Below are 20943 nucleotides of genomic sequence, written 5' to 3'. Positions count from 1 at the left end.
AAGAGGAGTCCCCCCCATTCCACTTCTCCCTGTCTGCTGTGTCATCTCGCACCTATAGTGCATTCAGAAAGTATTCAGACTCCTTGACTTTTTACACATTTTGTTAGGTTACAGCCTGATTCTAAAATTGATTAAATTGCTTTTTTTTCTTCATTGGTCTAAACACAATACCCCATAATGACAAAGCAAAAACTTTTTTTTTAGACGTTTAGGCAAATTTATAAAATAAAAAACATGAAATATGACATTTTATGTAAGTATTCAGACACTTTACTCAGTACTTTGTTGAAGCACGATTACAGCCTCAAGTCTTCACGGGTATGACGCAACAAGCTGGGACACCTGTATTTGGGGAGTTTCTCCCATTCTTCTCTGTAGATCCTCTCAAGCTCTGTCAGGTTGGATGGGGAGTGTTGCTGCACAACTATTTTCAGGTCTCTCCAGAGATGTTCGATTGGGTTAAATTCCGGGCTCTGGCCGGGCCACTCAAGGACATTCCGTCACTTGTGCCGAAGCCACTCCTGTGTTGTCTTGGCTGTGTGCTTAGGGTTATTGTCCTGTTAGAAGGTGAACCTTCGCCTCAGTCTGAGGTCCTGAGAGCTCCAGAGCAGGTTTTCATCAAGGATCTCGCTGGACTTTGCTCGGTTCATCTTTCCCTCGATCCTGACTAGTCTCTCAGTCCCTGCCGCTGAAACACATCCTCATAACATGATGCTGTCACATTCATGCTTCACCGTAGGGTTGGTGCCAGGTTTCCTCCAGATGTGATGCTTGGCATTCAGGCCAAAGAGTTCAATCTTGGTTTCATCAGACCAGAAAATCTTGTTTCTCATGGCTGTAGAGTATTTAGGTGCTTTTGGCAAACTCCAAGTGGGCTGTCATGTGCATTTTACTGAGTAGTGGCTCCTGTCTGGCCACTCTATCATAAATGCCTGATTGGTGGAATGCTGCAGAGATGGTTGTCCTTCTGGAAGGTCCTCCCATCTCCACAGAGGAACTCTGGAGCTCTGTTAGTGTGAACCTCTGGTTCTTGGCCACCTCCCTGACCATTGCCCTTCTTCCCCCCATTGTTCAGTTTGGCTAGGCGGCCAGCTCTAGGAAGAGTTTTGGTGGTTCCACCACTGGGTTCTTGAGGACCTTCAATGCTAAATAAATGTTTTGTTACCCTTCCCCAGATCTGTGCCTCGACACAATCCTGTCTCTGAGCTCTAAGGACAATTCCTTTGACCTTATGGCTTGGTTTTTGCTCTGACATGCACTGTCAACTGTGGGACCTTATATAGACAGTTGTGTGCCTTTCCAAATCATGTCTAATCAATTGAATTTACCACAGGTGGCCTCCAATCAAGTTGTAGAAACATCACAAGGATGATCAATGGAAACAGGATGCACCTGAGCTAAATTTTGAGTCTCATAGCAAATGATTTGAATACTTATGTAAATAAGGTATTTCTGTTTTTTATTTGTAATAAAATAGCTAAAATGTCTAAAAACCTGTTTTCAATTTTTCATTATGGGGTATTGTGTGTAGATTGATGTGTATTTAAAATAAAACTAACGTAACAAAATGTAGAGAAAGTCAAGGCATCTGAATACTTTCCGAATGCTGTTAACTTTCTCTCAATCCCGTTATTCACAGCAGCTAAACACGGCTCTGTGTGTGTGTCTGTCTGTGTGTATTTGCGTGTTGTGTTCCTGTATTTTCTATGAACCCTATTATGCACATTAGTTACATGCTGATATGTGTGTCTTTCAACAATGTGTGTGTTATGCAGGTGAGTGAGGACCCAAAAGGACCCAAAGAGTCTTTTAATGTTCAAACACAGGGAAAACATAAATCCTCTTCAGATGTATCGGTTGACTAGTCCCCTTCTAGCAGTAGAGGAGAATAGCAGGGCTAGCGGCAACAGACTGCAGGTCCCTCCGGGTAGGCGCGGGCCGTAGAGGACAGAGGCACCTGATCAAACGCAGCATCTAATGAAGAGGCAGATTACGACAGGACAGAACAAGGGCGAAGCAAACGAGAATCCGACAAAGACAGAGGCAGAAACAGAGAGAAATAGAGACCTAATCAGAGGGAAAAGAGGGAACAGGTGGGAGAGAGTAAACGAGGTAGTTAGAGGAGACGAGGGACAGCTGGGGGAAGGAAAGGGAGAGAAGGTAACCTAACACGACCAGCAGGGGGAAACGAAGAGAAGAGAAAGAACAGGAACAAGACATAACATGACAATACATGACAGTGTGTGTGTTTCTGTGTGTGTAGGCTATGAATGGTATTATGCTCAACAGCACATAGGCACCACCAGTTAATGACATACAGGGCCTTCAGAAAGTTCACACCCCTTGACTTTTTCCACATTTTGTTGTGTTTCAAAACGCGATTAAAATAGATTGAATTGGTTTTTTTGTCAACAATCTACACAAAATATTCTGTAATGTCTCAGTCGAAGGAACATGTTTTTTAATTTTTTAAATTAAAAATAATATTTTGATTAGAGAAGTATATTCAACCCACATGTTGGCAGCGATTATAGCTGTGAGCCTTTCTAATGTCACGATCTTCCTCCTCTTCATCTGAAGAGGAGAGGCGAGAAGGATCAGAGGACCAAAATACGGCGTGGTATGTGTTCATAGTGAATATTTAATTAAAGAAAGTACTGAACACTGCATACAAAAACAATAAACCAATAAAGACCGTGAAGCTACAAATGAGACCTGTGCTGACACAAGACACTAGCATAGACAATCACCCACAAACAAACAGTGCAACCCAGGCTACCTAAGTATGATTCTCAATCAGAGACAACTAATGACACCTGCCTCTGAGAACCATACTAGGCCGAAACATAGAAATCCCCAAATCATAGAAAATCAAACATAGACTGCCCACCCCAACTCACGCCCTGACCATACTAAATAATGAATACAAAACAAAGGAAATAAAGGTCAGAACGTGACATCTAAGAGCTTAGCAAACCTTGATTGTACAATATTTGCCCATTATTCTTTTTAAAAAATTATTCAAGCATTGTCAAGTTCATTGTTGATCATTGCTAGACATTTTCAAGACGATTTAAGTCAAAACTGTAACTAGGCCACTTAGTAACATTCAATGTCGTCTTGGTAAGTAACTCCAATGTCCTTGCATTTTAGTTTATTGTCCTGATGAAAGGGGATTTGCCTCCCAGTATCTGTTGGAAAGCAGACTGAAACAGGTTCTCTTTTTACGTTGCCTGTGTAACGGCTGTTGGAAGGAGAGGACCAAGGTGCAGCGTGGTACGTGTTCATACTTTTATTAATGGAACTGAACACTGAAATAACAAAAATAACGAAGAGAACGAACAAAACCGACATAGTTCTGTCTGGTGCAGACACAAAAACAGAAAACAACTACCTTACAAAACACAGGTGGGAAAAGGCTACCTAAGTATGGTTCTCAATCAGAGACAACGATAGACAGCTGCCTCTGATTGAGAACCACACCCGGCCAAACACACAGAAATAGAAAACATAGAACACAAAACATAGAATGCCCACCCCAACTCACGCCCTGAAACCAAAATAGAGACATAAAAAGGATCTCTAAGGTCAGGGCGGGACAGCCTGTGCTTAGCTCTATTCATTTTCTTTATATTCAGGAAGACCTCCCTAGTCTTTGCCGATGACAAGTATACCCACAACATGATGCAGCCACCACTATGCTTGAAAATAGGAAGACTGGTGCTCAGTGATGTGTTGTGCTGGATTTTCCCCAAACATATAATAAAGCATTAATTCAGTGCCTTATTGCAAACAGGGTGCATGTTTGGAATATATTTTAATTCTGTACAGACTTCCTTTGTTTCATTCCGTCATTTAGATTAGTATTGTCGAGTAACTGCAATGTTGTTGATCCATCCTCAGTTTTCTCCTATCACAGCCATTAAACTATAACAGTATCATGACACAAGGCGAGACCCAGATGCAGACAGAGGAGGCAGATAGTTGGAGTTTTACAATGTTTAATAATACAAAAGGAGTAGGCAAGAGAATGGTCGTGGACAGGCAAAAGGTCAAAACCAGATCAGAGTCCAGGAGGTACAGAGACGAACTGGCACAGAGACACAGGGATAAATACACTAGGGAAAACAAGCAACACCTGGAGGGGGTGGAGACAAGAATGAGGACAGGTGAAGCTGATCAGGGTGTGACAAACTGTTTTAAAGTCACCATTGGCCTCATGTTGACATCCCTGATCGGTTTCCTTCCTCTCTGGCAACTGAGGAAGGACGCCTGTATCTTTGTAGTGACTGATTGTGTTTATACACCATCCGAAGTGTAATTAATAACTTCACCATGCTCAAAGGGATATTCAATATCTGCTTTTGTTTTTTACCCAGCCCCTTGCAAGGCATTGGAAAACCTCAATGGTTTTTGTGGTTGAATCTGTGTTTGAAATTCACTGCTCGACTTAGGGAAATTACAGATAATTGTTTGTGTGGGGTACAGAGACGAGGTATTCATTCAAAAATCCTGTTAATAAAAACCATTATTCCACACAGAGTTATTCCATGCAATTTATTATGTGACTTGTTAAGCAAATGTTTACTCCTGAACTTATTTAGGCTTGCTATAACAAAGGGGTTGAATTTTCACGCCCTGACCTTAGAGACCCTTTTTTTCTCTATGTTTGTTAGGTCAGGGTGTGACTTGGGCGGGAAGTCTATGCTTTCTATTTCTTTATTTTGGCCGGGTATGATTCTCAATCAGGGACAGCTGACTATCGTTGTCTCTGATTGGGAATCATACTGAGGCAGTCCTTTTTCCCTCTTTCATTTGTGGGATCTTGTTTTTGCATTGTTGCTGTGGAGCCTGCAGAACTTTACGGTCGTTTGTATTTTGTTGTTTTTTGGTGTCATTTGACAATAAAGTAAAATGTACGCCTACCACGCTGCACCTTGGTCTCCTTCTAACAACGGACGTAACATGAATACTTATTGACTTAAGACCTTTCAGCTTTTAATTTTTCATTAGCAGCTAACTGATCGCTGCAGCTGTATAAAAACATAATTCATTATGGGAAATTGTGGGTAGATCAATGACATAAAATCTAAATTTAATCTATTTTAAATTCAGGCCTTAACACAACAAATGTGGAAAAAGTCAAGGCACTGCAAAATATAATCAGCACCCTGTGTGTGTGAACCAGAACAGAATGTACAAATGTGTTTTGTTACAGATGTGCTTCTCACTCTCCCCTTCCCTCCCCCTCTCCCTTCTCCCCCTCTCTGTTCCTCTCTCTTCCACCCTTCTCTTGCCTCCTCCCTCCCTCATGTACATCTACGTCTGCCCCCTCTGTAGCCCCCACCTCCCCCCAGGTCTCATGTCCTTTACCTGAGGAGTTGACCAACACCTTCAGCATCGATGGATCCACAGTCGCTGGAACAACCATCCGCTACACCTGTCTGGGTGAGGTGAGGGAGGGAGAGAGAGGGAGGGAGAGAGAGAGAGAGAGAGAGAGAGAGAGAGAGAGAGAGAGAGAGAGAGAGAGAGAGAGAGAGAGAGAGAGAGAGAGAGGGAGGAGGGAGAGAGAGAGAGAGAGAGAGAGAGAGAGAGAGAGAGAGAGAGAGAGAGAGAGAGAGAGGAGAGCGAGAGAGAGAGAGAGAGAGAGAGAGGGAGGGAGGGAGGAGAGAGAGAGAGAGAGAGAGAGAGAGAGAGAGAGAGAGAGAGAGGGAGGGAGGGAGAGAGAGAGAGAGAGAGAGAGAGAGAGGAGGGAGCGAGGGAGGGAAAGAAAGAGAGAGAGAGAGAGAGAGAGAGAGAGAGAGAGAGGAGGGGAGGGAGGGAGAGAGAGAGAGAGAGAGAGAGAGAGAGAGAGAGAGAGAGAGAGAGAGAGAGAGAGAGAGAGAGAGAGAGAGAGAGAGAGAGAGAGAGAGAGAGAGAGAGAGAGAGAGAGAGAGAGAGAGAGAGAGAGAGGGAGGGAGAGGAGAGAGAGAGAGAGGGGGGGGGTGGAGAGAGGGTGAGAGAGGGAGGGTGAGAGAGGATGCAAGCTAGAGAGTTTGGAAGAGGCAGGGTGGTTGAGCGAGATGCAGGATGAGAGGTTTGAGACAGAGAGAGAGCGATGAAAGACAGATGGCAGACAAAGGAGAGAGAGAGATGGGTGGTAAAGGGTGGAAGTGGAGGAACTTCATCATGTAGAGACTGGGCTATCTATAATACTGTTGTTAACTAGGCCATTAATATGCTTTTTACTGACTCACATCTAATAATGTATCACATCCCAATGCATATGTCAATTGGAATCATGTATTGTATGCAAAATACACACTTTCTGAAACAGAGCCAATGGAGAGGTGAACATTTAACCCCTGCTACACCGCTTAGTGTATTACCAGTCAATTAGTCATATAACCACCCCCCTCTCTCTGTCTCTGTCTCTCCCTATCTCTCTCTCCCCCTCTCTCTCTGTCTCTCCCTCTCTCTCTCATTCTCTCCCCCCATTCTCTCTCCAGGGAGCTGGTGGGAAACAGTGAGAATCTCTGTAATATTGATCAGACCTGGCAGTACCCTCACCCCATCTGTCAAAGTACGTGTGTTTTATAATATATAGTGTTTGATAGAGAGAGAGAGCAAGCAGAGGGAGAGCATCAGAGCCATGGAATTTGATGGTTGGCGTGTGGGTGGATGGGGCCTTTTGAGTGTGGTTGTGTGTTTGTGTATTTTGCGGAGGAGGTTATTGTACTCTGCACATGAAATCGTTCTACTTTGTGTGTGTGTGTGTCTTTTTATGTGTGTGAGAGAGACTGAAATGTCGGTTGTTATGTTTCATAGTGCTTTACTGCCATCTTTTGGCCTAAACAGAGAATAACATCTCTTGCCAATTCATTCAGCATTGTTCTTGTATCCTGGTCTGATCCTAGGGACTCACAGGGTGTGCAGGCTTGAAAAACAAGTAAATGTGTATATACAGTGACCCTCTCTCTCCTGTTCCAGGGGTGTGGTGTCCGCCCCCCCAGGAGGTGAACCAGGGGTACCTGGTGGCGGTACAGAGGACTGAGTACGATGTGGGCGATGCCATCTATTACCTCTGTAAGAAGAACCACCTGCTGGATGGACCCAACCGGGTCACCTGCCAGCCCAACGGCACCTGGAGCACAGTGCCCTACTGCAGAGGTGAGTCCTAACTGATACACCCAGGGTCCACTGTGTGTGTGTGTGTGAGAGACAGAGAGAGTGTAGGTAGAATATTGACCTTTCTTCTTGATTTGTTCTTCATCCTGTACTTCCTGCTCTTAGCGCGCTGTCCAATCCCAGTGGAGCGGAGCCGTGTTCTGATTGGTGGGCTGAAGCGTTGGCCCTATGACGTGACAGACTCGGTGGTTCCTCACGGAGAGAGCGTGACGTTCTACTGTAAACACTCCAGGAAGCAGTGCAGCTTCCCCTACACACAGACCTGTTTCGACGGCAGGCTCAACCCCCCCTTCTGCTACCTGGGTGAGTTGGGAACCCAGAACTGGTGCCCTGTCTAACAGGATCTATGGAAAACCCCTTGGTACCTTACTAGTCTTTCTATGTGACTGTTCAGTGGTCAGGAGACCTCAGGGTTCAGTCAGAGACAGTATGTGCTTATATTGTCTTCATTTGATGTAACATGTCTATCACCTCCCTCCTTCTGTGTCCTAGAACCCACCTGGCTGCAGTACAAACTGTTCCCTCATCGGCTGGTGTCGGAGATCGAGGCCTGCTCTCTTGTAGACCTGGACTAATACCCCAACACTCCCATCTCTATCTCTTGTCCCCCTCTCTCTCAGCCTGTACCAATGATAGGCTCTACATGTCTTAATAACAGCTGTGTTAATGATAATACATGCAATAATACAGAAGTAAAACGTAGTCATGACTCATATTAGTTCAAATGTTCACTTCATGTGTTGTTGCCGTGTGACTCTGACTCCTCCCACTGCGGGATCTGACTGACCTTACATGTTGTTTTGTTTTAACATAGTGTGTTCCTGCCCCAAGCTGGCCCTCAGGATACTCCTCCTTCTGTTGTTGACACACCAGGCCCTGAGGCTTGGAAGTTCTATTGATGTGACGGTTTTGAAATAAAAACAACGTTTTGCTGTAATGTGATGAATGTGATTTTTCATGTAATTTAAATGAAATAGAGATGAACACTTGATTTTCACAACAATTAGGACACCCTGATATCTCTCTCTCTCGCTCCCACACGAGCATGCACACCTACATCCCTCTTTTGTATTTTCTAAGGTTACATGAACTTGGATCTTGGATCTGATACCATATACAGTAGCTGCCCACTGTTTACTCAACATGGATTGAGTCTAGTCGGACCCAGAATTGTCCTTGCTATCCGGTATCCTCGGGACGTCTCTACCCCCCCCCCCCCCCCCCGCCATTAATGTTTACATTTGGTTAAGGGCTAAGGTTATGGTATGGGTAGGGGTTAAAGTTAGGACGGCCCAAGGATCCCAGAGAGCATCAACCGAAGCCGAATGCTGCGACACCATGAGCTCCCACCTCTCTCTCCTCGTGCAGCAGGCTGCGCGCAGAATCTCCAATCCTAACTAGTCCGCCTCTCATTCATATTTGGTCCTCCGGAAGTATCCACAGCTCGGGTAAGCCAGTGTCTATGCAGCGAGTGACTTATGGGTGGAGTATGTAGTTTATTATCCAGTTTTAAATGTATGGACAGTATACCGGGCGCATCCCACACCTGTTATATTGACAAGTGTATGTCCAGACAATTAAGTTAGTGAAATAAATTACAATATGCCGGTAAAGTTTCCTACATCGTCCTTTCTGCCAGCTGTCGGGCTGAGCTCCCTACAGGGCTCGAACCCTCGACTTGTAAAATGGCTGGTTGTGGGTCCATAGACAGCAAGGGCAGTTATTACGGCAAAAATATCAACATAATTTAGACAAATACCGCGGCGTCATTCAAAATAAGTTAACTGAATATATTACATTAAATGCAGTTAGCAAACATTGTCCCAGGTTCGAGTGTCGTGTCCATTGATGCGCAGTACATCCACAGATATGAAACAGGGTTTGGCTATTCGGACCTCGGACTGCGCGCAATGGCGTCTCCCATGAACAGCGACACTTTTTATTCCAACATAAATACAGTACAAGGATGGATAAGGGTTCAAATGGAGGAAAACAAATATGATGTCGACCCAAACCCGTTGCCAGATATTTAACGAATGTCTTATTTTGTGTTAGACTATGGCAGACAAATGAAATTCTGAAATCGAAAGAAAAAATGGGCTTTACCCCCGGATAGTATGATTTCGCTGACATCATGCTCTCTTGAACCCTCCACTGCAGACTGTCGCGTTCATGCTATGTGGTATATTGGCGACTTTGTTTAGAGCCCGGTAAGCAAATGATATAAAACCAGTGAAGTCCATAATAAAAGCAAATGTAATGTAACATGTGCGTAATTTACGCAATGTTGCGTTATATTTTTAAGATTGACAATCATAGCAATTAAGCATATCAGGTAATCAATGATTGTAGAACATGAGACCACACTGTAGCCTTTAAAACAAATCTCGCCTCAAGTTATTGAGATAATAGCAGGAATTGGAACCAGTTTGAATGATGATAATGTTGTTGATGATGATGATGATGGTGACAATGTAATGGTGATAATGACAAGGTGGTGGTGGGGATGTTATGAAGGTGATGGGGATGATTGAACCTACAGTGCCTTCAGAAAGTATTCACACCCCTGGACTTTTTACACATTTTGTTGTTACAAAGTGTGATTAAAATGGATTTAATTGTCAGCTCCACCCCCCCCCCTAACAATCTACACAAAATACTATGTAATGTCAAAGTGGAAGAAAAAATTCAAATATGTTTTAAAATATATTTTTTTAACAAATTAATGAAAAAAACACACTATAATATCTTGATTAGATAAGTATTCAACCCCCTGAGTTAATACATGTTAAAATCACCTTTGGCAGTGATTACAGCTGTGAGTGTTTCTGGGTAAGTCTCTAGGAGCTTTCCACACCTGGATTGTGCAACATTTGTCCATTATTCTTTTCAAAATTCTTTAAACTTTGTCAAATTGGTTGTTGATCATTGCTAAAGAACCATTTTCAGGTGTTGCCATAGATTTTCAAGCATATTTAAATCAAACTGTAACTCGGACACTCAGGAACATTCACTGTCTTTTTGGTAAGCAACTCCAGTGTAGATTTGGCCTTGTGTTTTAGGTTATTGTCCTGCTGAAAGGTGAATTCAAATCCCAGTGTCTGGTGGAAAGCAGACTGAACCAGGTTTTCCTCTAGTATTTTGCCTGTGCTTAGTTCAATTCCGTAGCTTTTTTTATCCTGGAAAAACTCTGCAGTCCTTAACGATTACAAGCATACCCATAACATGATGCAGCCACCACTATGCTTGAAGATATGGAGAGTGGTACTCAGTAATGTGCATTGTATTGGATTTGCCCCAAACTTAACACTTTGTATCCAAGACAAAAAGTGAATTGCACATTTTTGCAGTATTACCTTAGTGCCTTGTTGCAAACAGGATTCATGTTTTGGAATATTTGTATTCTGCACAGGCTTCCTTCTTTTCACTCTGTCAATTAGGTTAGGATTGTCAAGTAGCTACAACGTTGTTGATCCATCCTCAGTTTTCTCCTATCACAGCTATTCAACACTGTAACTGTTTTAAAGTCACCATTGGCCTCATGGTGAAATCTCCGGCAACTGAGTTAGGAAGGACGCCTGTATCTTTGTAGTGACTGGGTGTATTGATATACCATCCAAAGTGTAATTAATAACTTCACAATGCTCAAAGGGATTTTTTTGTACCCATTTACTAATAGATGCCCTTTGTGAGGCATTGGAAAACTTCCCTGGTATTTGTGGTTGAATCTGTGTTTGAAATTCACTGCTCGACTGAGGGACCTTAGAGATAATTGGGGTACAGATATGAGGTAGTCATTCATTTTAAAAACTATTATTGCACAGAGGGTGAGTCCATGCAATGTATTATGTGACCTGTTGAGCAATGTTTTACTCCTGGACTTATTTAGGCTTGCCATAACCAAGGGATTGAATACTTATTATACTTATTGACTCAAGACATTTCAGCTTTTAATTTTTAATGAATTTGTAAAACGTTTGAAATGACATAATTCCACCTGGACATTATGGGGTATTGTGTGGTAGGCCGGTGACACAAATATCTACATTTAACCCATTTTCAATTCAGGCTGTAACACAACAAAATGTGGAAAAGGTCGAAGGGTGTGAATACTTCCTGAAGGCCCTGTTTTTGTAGTAAAACAAGAATAGGAGTTTAAGAAATTCATAATAGACTAAATAGGCTATGTGAATAGTTTGAGTCTAGGCATATTTCATTATGCACAATGAAAGAACAAGTAAGATATTCTAACAACATGATACTAATTTAATCAACTTCCTCATTTTGCTGCTCTGATATCCTGTGAAACAGCATAAAGACACCTGGCCACCTCAGAACATCTTCCTTATCAATGAAGCCTATAGTCATTTGATTGACAAGTCCTCTTATTATTTTAATGTAATAATTAATCTCTTGTTAAGATGATAAAATATTGAATCCCCATTTTACAGATTCAGGCATGTTCCAAAATGGATTCTCAACAGACAGGGGCTCTGACCAATGGTGGCTCAGATGACAGGAGTGTCGGCCAATGCTTGAAGAGATCGGGGACTGTGCCAGAGATCCACGAGGAGCCAGTGGACTCCTTGATCTTATCCTGCCCACCAGGCAACCTCCAATAATGCTCCCTTAAACAGGTGTACTCCAGTACAGGTTTCCAATCAAAACATTTTTAGGCCAAACGAGGAGGGGCTGGGAGAGCGCCAGATGACACAGCCAGCATTACAGGAAGCAGTTGAACCCTGCGGGCTCAACCAACCAATCACAGTCTCCTGGTGTGTGCGATCAACCAATCAGAGTCAAATCAGACGTTCCTGGATTGTGCAACAGGCCAATCACAGACTCTGCAGCTCTCAGCTCTACCAAAGACGTGTCTCCCTCTGATTCTAAAGGGAGTAGGTTAGAAGCCAGAGCTGTTTGGTCTGGGACCAGTTGAAATGCCCTGACCTCCACTACTGTGACTGGTACGGGTCAGATGGAGGATGTGTGTGTTGAAGAGATAAAACACACGGAGGAGCCTCTCTATAGGATGGAGACAGAAGAGAGGGATGAGAGGAGAGATGGAGAGAGTGATGTTACACAACACAGGAACGGTAGTCCCATTGTCCCTGAAACGCCTCTCATCTCCGACACAGCCAAGGCAGAGAGGGATGGAGGGATAATGGGAGAGAAAGAAAGGAAAGATAGAGAGGATGAGAGAGTGATCCCTCTTTTCCTACCCCCTAGTCGATGTCATGGTGGAAAAGAGAGACCTGGAGAGGATAGAGGAGAGAGAGCAGAGGCAGGGAAAGGAGTTTGGGGGAGAAGAGAGGAAGAGGAGGGAGAAGTATTGGATCTGAGCTTCCCTAAAAAGAGAGAGATTAAGGAGAGGAGCCTTTGGCATGAGAGCTCACTGCTTATGGAGGTAGATGAGGTAGAGGGGGATGGAGATAGGGACATAGTAGAGGAAGATGATGGCGATGATGAAGAGGATTCTATATTGAGAATGGATGGAGCTGACATTTTGGGGGGACCTCTCTTGTCTCCCTTGTTCTTCTCTACCTCCGTCTTCACCTCTCTCTCTTCCATAGACTCTGAACGTGAAGGTCTTCTCCTGATAGATGACCAGGGTATTCCATACACACTCACTCCTGAGGGGCACAAAGTGCCCCAAATGGACTCTTCCAGGCCAGACAACCCCCCCTCAAGCCAGCCAAAAGTGCAGTCCAGCTCATTGGAGGTAGAGGATGACAGGTCGTCTCATATAACCACAGCAGGGGTCACTTTCCTCAGCCAAAGTTTTGTAAAAACTCCACACACACACAAGGAAAACACATGTCCCACTCCTGTTACGTCTATGAAACCCTCACAGAAGTCAGAAATTCTAAACAATACAGAACACTCAAAGAACCCAGAACTCTCACAGAATGCGGAACCCCCTAAGGTTCTAGATTCAAGTGTGATATCTGTTAGTGAGGCTAGTGCTACTGTTTCCCAACCCTCTGGTTCTGCTGTACACCTCCAACCCCCTCAGCCCATCCAGATCCTGACTAACCCCTCCTCCAACACCCCCATCCTCCTCTTCCCCTCCTCCCCCCAGCACTCCTCCATTCCCCTAACCAAGACTGATACCAACCCAGGCCTCCTGACCTTCTCTCTCCCCCTCTCCCTCACCCAGAACACTCCCAGTGCCTCCACCTCTATGGTCCTTCTCCTCTCCTCCTCCACCACCTCTTCCTCCGGTCAGTCTTTCTCTACCTCCACCCCCATTGCTCTTATTGACCGATCCACCGGTCAGCTCTCCCAAATCACTGCCTCTTCTTCATCCCCTCTTTCTCTCTCTCTCTCTTCTGGTCAGCTTGCCACATCAGGGTCATCCCTCTCTGCCAATCCCTCCCACCCAGTTATTATATCGACACCCAACAACTCCCCTACCATCCAATCAAGAGAGAGTCCCATCGTTAACCCTCCCGCCCCCCTGACCTCCCCCTCCGTGGTCTCCTCCCCTCCCTCCAAGCAGCCCAGTGCTGGTGGCAGTTCTAAAGCAGTTCTACTCAGCTCACCTCCTCACAAACACACTGAACCAAACTGTTGTGACCCCAACATTGATCATCAGTCACTATCTACTGAAGAAACCCAAATGGAGTCTGTCCCAAATGGGTCATCTACAAAAGCCCCTCCCCTTACACACCTGCAATCACCTTCTCTGTCCTTTGACTTCTGTTTGGAGGCATCCGACCAATCAAAAGCCCCAGAGTCAAAGCACACCTCCCTCCCATGGGACGACCATCTCTACTTCTCCTCTGCCACCGCTCCTCCCTCCCCTCCCCTTGCCCCCATCTTCCCTTCCAGTGGACCCAGGAACCTGAACCCCCTGGACCCTCTGGACCCCCTGTCCCCAGCCTCCTCTCCCTCCTCTGGGCCACGAAGGGTCCTCTACTGCCCTCTCTGCCCCAGGATCTTCTACTACCTGTCTGACCTGGAGCGTCACTCCATCACCCACTCTCAGAACAAACCCCATGTCTGCCTGCAGTGTGGCAAGGCCTTCAAACGCTCCAGCCATTTGCAGGTGAGCTCAGTTGTTAATAAATGTTTGAATTGTGTTGTGGTGATTTGGTGGGCTCATGATGACATATTGTTTTCAAATCAAATCAAATTTAATTTGTCACATGCACTAACCAACAATGCAGTTAAAAAATAAAATTGAAAAATAAACAAGAAATTAAATAAGAAATAAAAGTAACAAATAATTAAAGAGCAGCAGTAAAATAAGGGGGTATGGTACACATGTAATTGAGGTAATATTAACATGTAGGTAGAGTTATTAAAGTGACTATGCATAGATAATAACAGAGAGTAGCAGCAGTGTAAAAGGGGGGGGGGGGCAATGCAAATAGTCTGGGTAGCCATTTGAATAGATGTTCAGGAGTCTTATGGCTTGGGGGTAGAAGCTGTTTAAAAGCCTCTTGGACCTAGACATGGTGCCACAGTACCACTTGCCATGTGGTAGAAGAAAGAACAGTCTGACTGGGGTGGCTGGAGTCTTTGACAAATTTTAGGGCCTTCCTCTGATACTGCCCGGTATAGAGGTCCTGGTTGGCAGGAAGCTTAGCCACAGTGATCTACTGGGCCATACGCACTACCCTCTGTAGTGCCTTGTGGTCAGAGGCCGAGCAGTTGCCATACCAGGCAGTGATGCAACCAGTCAGGATGCTCTCGATGGTGCAGCTGTCGAACCTTTTGAGGATCTGAGGACCCATGCCAAATCTCCTGAGGGGGAATAGGCATTGTCGTGCCCTCTTCACAACTGTCTTGGTGTTTGTACCATGATAGTTTGTTGGTGATGTGGAGACCAAGGAACTTGATGCTCTCAACCTGTTCCACTTCTGCCCGTCGATGAGAATCTTTTTTATTTTATTTTTATTTCACCTTTATTTAACCAGGTAGGCTAGTTGAGAACAAGTTCTCATTTGCAACGGCGACCTGGTCAAGATAAAGCATAGCAGTGTGAACAGACAACACAGAGTTACACATGGAGTAAACAATTAACAAGTCAATAACACAGTAGAAAAAAGGGGAGTCTATATACAATGTGTGCAAAAGGCATGAGGAGGTAGGCGAATAATTACAATATTGCAGATTAACACTGGAGTGGTAAATGATCAGATGATCATGTACAGGTAGAGATATTGGTGTGCAAAAGAGCAGAAAAGTAAATAAATAAAAACTGTGGGGATGAGGTAGGTGAAAATGGGTGGGCTATTTACCAATAGATTAAGTACAGCTGCAGCGATCGGTTAGCTGCTCAGATAGCTGATGTTTGAAGTTGGTGAGGGAGATAAAAGTCTCCAACTTCAGCGATTTTTGCAATTCGTTCCAGTCACAGGCAGCAGAGTACCGGAACGAAAGGCGGCCGAATTAGGTGTTGGCTTTAGGGATGATCAGTGAGATACACCTGCTGGAACGCGTGCTACGGATGGGTGTTGCCATCGTGACCAGTGAACTGAGATAAGGCAGAGCTTTACCTAGCATGGACTTGTAGATGACCTGGAGCCAGTGGGTCTGGCGACGAATATGTAGCGAGGGCCAGCCGACTAGAGCATACAAGTCGCAGTGGTGGGTAGTATAAGGTGCTTTAGTGACAAAACAGATGCCACTGTGATAAACTGCATCCAATTTCCTGAGTAGAGTGTTGGAAGCAATTTTGTAGATGACATCGCCGAAGTCTAGGATCGGTAGGATAGTCAGTTTTACTAGGGTAAGCTTGGCAGCGTGAGTGAAGGATACTTTGTTGTGGAATAGAAAGCCGACTCTTGATTTTCGATTGGAGATGTTTGATATGGGTCTGGAAGGAGAGTTTGCAGTCTAGCCAGACACCTAGGTACTTATAGGTGTCCACATATTCAAGGTCGGAACCATCCAGTGTGGTGATGCTAGTCGGGCATGCGGGTGCAGGCAGCGATCGGTTGAAAAGCATGCATTTGGTTTTACTAGCGTTTAAGAGCAGTTGGAGGCCACGGAAGGAGTGTTGTATGGCATTGAAGCTTGTTTGGAGGTTAGATAGCACAGTGTCCAATGACGGCCCGAAAGTATATAGAATGGTGTCGTCTGCGTAGAGGTGGATCAGGGAATCGCCCGCAGCAAGAGCAACATCATTGATATATACAGAGAAAAGAGTCGGCCCGAGAATTGAACCCTGTGGCACCCCCATAGAGACTGCCAGAGGACCGGACAGCATGCCCTCCGATTTGACACACTGAACTCTGTCTGCAAAGTAATTGGTGAACCAGGCAAGGCAGTCATCCGAAAAACCGAGGCTACTGAGTCTGCCGATAAGAATATGGTGATAGACAGAGTCGAAAGCCTTGGCAAGGTCGATGAAGACGGCTGCACAGTACTGTCTTTTATCGATGGCGGTTATGATGTCGTTTAGTACCTTGAGTGTGGCTGAGGTGCACCCGTGACCGGCTCAGAAACCAGATTGCATAGCGGAGAAGGTACGGTGGGATTCGAGATGGTCAGTGACCTGTTTGTTGACTTGGCTTTCGAAGACCTTAGATAGGCAGGGCAGAATGGATATAGGTCTGTAACAGTTTGGGTCCAGGGTGTCTCCCCCTTTGAAGAGGGGGATGACTGCGGCAGCTTTCCAATCCTTGGGGATCTCAGACGGCGGCGGATAGTTTCAGAAATAGAGGGTCCAGATTGTCAAGCCCAGCTGATTTATACGGGTGGGGGCGTGCTCGGCCCTCCTTTTCCTGTAGTCCACAATCATCTCCTTTGACTTAATCACGTTGAGGGAGAGGTTGTTTTCCTGGCACCACACGGCCAGACCTCCCTATAGGCTGTCTCGTCGTTGTTGGTGATCAGGCCTACCACTGTTTTGTCATCGGCAAACTTAATGATGATGATGGATGTTGGAGTCGTGCCTGGCCATGCAGTCATGAGTGAACATAGATTACAGGAGGGGAGTGAGCACGCAACCCTGAGGGGCCCCTGTGTTGATGATCAGTGTGGCGGCTGTGATGTTACCTATTCTTACCACCTGGGGGGCGGCCAGTCAGGAAGTTCAGGATCCAGTTGCAGAGGGAGGTGGTTAGTCCCAGGGTCCTTAGCTTAGTGATGAGCTTTGTGGGCACTATGGTGTTGAACGCTGATCTATAGTCAATGAATAGCATTGATGTTCCTTTTGTCTAGGTGGGAAAGGGCTGTGTGGAGTGCAATAGAGGTGGGAAAGGGCAGGATCTGAAATGGTGGTATGCAAATTGGAGTGGGTCTATGGTTTCTTTGATAATGGTGTTGATGTGAGCCATGACTAGCCTTTCAAAGCACTTCATAGCTACAGTCGTGAGTGCTACTGGTTGGTAGTCATTTAGGCAGGTTACCTGTTTTGATTGTGTTTGAAGTGGAACTAGGTCCTTTGTGTCAGATTTCATCTTGTTTTGACTGCTATGTAATAAGTAGGTATAAACATATCATACTTTATGAACATGAATATATAGTATGATCTAACAAACATGACCCTCGTCCTTTGACCCTGAACAGAGACACAAGCACATTCACACGGGCGAGAGGAACTTTGTGTGCCCCATCTGCTCCAAGCGTTTCAGGGAGGCAGGCGAGCTGCAGCGCCATCAGAGGGTACACACAGGAGAGAAGCCCTACCAGTGCCCGCTGTGCCACACACGCTTCGCCGAGCGCAACACCCTGCGTCGACACACCAGACGCAAACACCCTTACCATCAGGCAGCTATGGAGATGCTGTCTGAGAGAGGAGCAGGGAGAGGAGGAAGAGAAGGCGGGGATGGAGATGAGGGCACAGAAGAGTGGTATAGTTCCACTGTGTCCAACTTGGACAACTCTGACTCTGAACCAGATTCTGAGGTCATTTCCTGAGGCTAATCCTCTTGAATAAAGGAAAGGAGAAGGAGGAGAAGAAGAAGAAGGAGGAGGAGGAAGAGGAGAAGGAGGTGGAGAAGGTGAAGGAGCAGGAGGAGGAGAAGGAGAGCAAAGATGGTGTAGCTTCACTGTGTTCGACTTGGACAACTCTTGACACTGAAAGGGATTGAAAATGACTTTTGAATGAAAAGTACCTCAATGGTACTTTCCAATGAGATTGGTTATATTTATAAAATGAATTACTCTTGAATGTATTTTATTTCCATTTCCTTACAGGTTTGGAAATTATCACTGATCTCATAAACCATTTCCCATCAAGTATTCCTTCGATTTTCGTCATTTCCACAAATTATAGGGCGGACAATGTTAATGGACATTCTAAAAAATGTCCATCCTGCTATAACAATACATTTGCACTACCAAAGTACAAACAATTATGTTGTAAAAAGCACTGTCGTAATGTTTTATTGTAAAATTGTTATTTTTTTTATACCCCTTTTTTCGTGGTATCCAATTGTTTTTAGTAGCTACTATCTTGTCTTAACGCTACAACTCCTGTAAGGGCTCGGGAGAGACGAAGGTTGAAAGTCATCCGTCCTCCGATACACAACCCAACCGCACTGCCTCTTAACACAGCGCGCATCCAACCCGGAAGCCAGCCGCACCAATGTGTCGGAGGAAACACCATGCACCTGGCAACCTTGGTTAGCGCGCACTGCGCCCGGCCCGCCACAGGAGTCGCTGGTGCGCGATGAGACAAGGACATCCCTACCGGCCAAGCCCTCCCTAACCCGGAGGACGCTAGGCCAGTTGTGCGTCGCCCCACGGACCTCCCGGTTACAACAGAGTCTGGGCGTGAACCCAGAGCCCTTAACCACTCTGTTCTTTATTACTATATTTTTTATTATCTTGTGAGAGCTGTACTTATTATTGAGTGAGATTATTTCACTTTCTTACTGTTAAAGACACGGTCGTTTACTATTAAAGACACTCTCGTTAGATTTTGTGTTCAAATGTGAGAACAACAGCCTCCAATTTGTCCTTTTGACATGGTTTTTACGTTGTGATTTCTGCTGCCTATGCCTTCAAAACAAGGTGCCCTAATTTGTTAAATGCATAGAACAGAATTCTTACCAATTCTTTATTGTTGCTGATTGCACCACTGATGCAATTGAAGCTTATGATAAATGCTCATCATGTTAACTTATTTCAGTTAAACCTCCCTGTGTGTGTACAGTGCCTTCAGAAAGTGTTCATACACCTTGAGTTATTTCACATTTTGTTGTGTTACGGCCTGAATAAAACAATGTATTAAACATATTATTTTCTCATACACACAATACCCCATAATGAAAAAGTGAAAACATGTTTTGAGAAATGTTTGCAAATGTATTGAAAATGAAAAACATAAATATCTAATTTTTGACACACCTGAGTCAATACATGTTGGAATGACCTTTTGCAGTGATTACAGCTGTGAGTCTTTCTGGGTCTCTAAGAGCTTTGCACACTTGGATTCTACAACATTTGCACGTTATTATTTTTACAATTCAAGCTTTGTCAAGTTGGTTGTTGATCATTACTAGATAGACATGTTCTCTTTCCATAGATTTTCAAGACGATTTAAGTCAAAACTGTAACTAGGCTTCTCAGGAACATTCAATGTTGTCTTGGTAAGCAACTCCAGAGTATATTTTCCTTGTGTTTTAGGTTTTTGTCCTGCTGAAAGGTGAATTTGTCTCCCAGTATCTGCTGGAAAGCTGACTGAACCAGGTATTCCTCTAGGATTTTGCCTGTGCTTAATTTTATATCCTGAATAAAAAAAGTGTTATGTTTGTAGCAAATCAAACTGTCACGCCTTGGTCATTGTATTTTGTGTTTTTGTTATATGTTTGGGTAGGCCAGGGTCTGACATGGGTTTATATGTTGTTTTTCGTATTGGGGTTTGTAGTATTTGGGATCGCGGCTGTTTAGGGGTGTTGTATAGGCTTGGCTGCCTGAGGCGATTCTCAATCAGAGTGAGGTGATTCTCGTTGTCTCTGATTGGGAACCGTATTTAGGCAGCCTTAGTTTCCCTTTGTATTTCGTGGGTGATTGTTCCTGTCTCTGTGTAGTGTTCACCAGATAGGCTGTAATTAGATTTCACGTTCCGTTTGTTGTTTTGTATTGTATAGTTATTTCATGTATCACGTTTTCATTCATTAAAGATCATGAGTAACAAACACGCTGCATTTCGGTCCGACTCTCTTCCTTCAACAGACGAACGTCGTTACAGAATCACCCACCACTCACGGACCGAGCAGCGTGTTAACAGGCAGCAGCGAAAGGAGGACATTATGGACGGTAGAGGCATGGATTATACGACGTGGGAAGAAATCGACAGGTGGGCGGCCGACCCAGAGAGAGTGCAGGAGCCCGCCTGGGATTCGCTGCAGCAATGTGAAGAGGGCTACAGGCGAATGGAGTCAAAAAGGAGAACACGGCGGCGCAGAGCGAAAACCGAAAGTCACCCCAAAAAAATTATTGGGGGGGGGTGTCTCAGGGAGAGTATGGCTGAGTCAGGAGATAGACCTGAGCCAACTCTCCTTGTTTATCGTGAGGAGCCAAGGAGGAGACCAGAACCAGAGCCTGTGTTAGAGGTGAGCGAAGCAGAGACTGTGAAGGAGTTAATGGGGAAAGTGGAGTGGAGAGTAATGAGGGAGTTGCTAGCTTGGTGCTATAGATACAATATTCGTCCGACGGATCGTGTCGGGGATTTGATAGCACCTGAGTTAGCGCTCTATACTCAACCTGAGGTGCGTGTTAGTCGGCTGGTGAAGTTGGTGCCAGCCTCACGCACCAGGCCTCCTGTGCACATCCCTAGCCTTACACGTCCTGTGCCTACACTGCTCTCAAGATCTC

The 20943-nt window shown here is 44.9% G+C and overlaps 2 protein-coding genes across 3 annotated transcripts in view; both read left to right on the top strand.

Annotated features, from left to right (window-relative positions):
* ntd5 (ntl-dependent gene 5) overlaps positions 1-8104 on the top strand; it is a 19916-nt gene extending 11812 nt beyond the window's left edge. Inside the window, exons 4-8 of the mRNA XM_046301479.1 lie at positions 5341-5460; positions 6386-6562; positions 6970-7149; positions 7273-7470; positions 7660-8104. Of these exons, the coding sequence (XP_046157435.1) occupies positions 5341-5460; positions 6386-6562; positions 6970-7149; positions 7273-7470; positions 7660-7742 (758 nt within the window). The 3' untranslated portion in view covers positions 7743-8104. The remainder of the gene's footprint in view (positions 1-5340; positions 5461-6385; positions 6563-6969; positions 7150-7272; positions 7471-7659) is intronic.
* A 974-nt stretch (positions 8105-9078) lies between these two features.
* On the top strand, positions 9079-20327 carry LOC123998144 (fez family zinc finger protein erm). 2 transcript variants are annotated; one of them, XM_046303097.1, is made up of 4 exons: positions 9079-9377; positions 11619-14215; positions 19753-19815; positions 20302-20327. In XM_046303097.1, the coding sequence occupies exons 2-3, from the start codon at positions 12143-12145 to the stop codon at positions 19804-19806; spliced, it is 2127 nt and encodes a 708-aa protein (XP_046159053.1). In that variant the 5' UTR covers positions 9079-9377; positions 11619-12142; the 3' UTR covers positions 19807-19815; positions 20302-20327. The 2 variants fall into 2 exon arrangements, with proteins under 2 accessions (XP_046159053.1, XP_046159052.1); XM_046303096.1 differs by lacking the exons at positions 19753-19815; positions 20302-20327 and adding an exon at positions 17689-18601.
* The last annotated feature ends 616 nt before the right edge of the window (positions 20328-20943 follow it).

This window comes from Oncorhynchus gorbuscha, linkage group LG15 (genome assembly GCF_021184085.1).
Source record: "Oncorhynchus gorbuscha isolate QuinsamMale2020 ecotype Even-year linkage group LG15, OgorEven_v1.0, whole genome shotgun sequence".
NCBI lineage: Eukaryota > Metazoa > Chordata > Actinopteri > Salmoniformes > Salmonidae > Oncorhynchus > Oncorhynchus gorbuscha.
The sequence above is the reverse complement of the archived record's forward strand: the minus strand, read 5'-3'. Positions and strand labels throughout refer to the sequence as shown.

Coding starts and splice junctions, on each gene's coding strand:
- LOC123998144 (XM_046303096.1), top strand. CDS start 12,143: ATGGAGGATGTGTGTGTTGAAGAGATAAAACACACGGAGGAGCCTCTC. Junction 14,216..17,688: donor AACGCTCCAGCCATTTGCAG/GTGAGCTCAGTT, acceptor GACCCTGAACAG/AGACACAAGCACATTCACAC.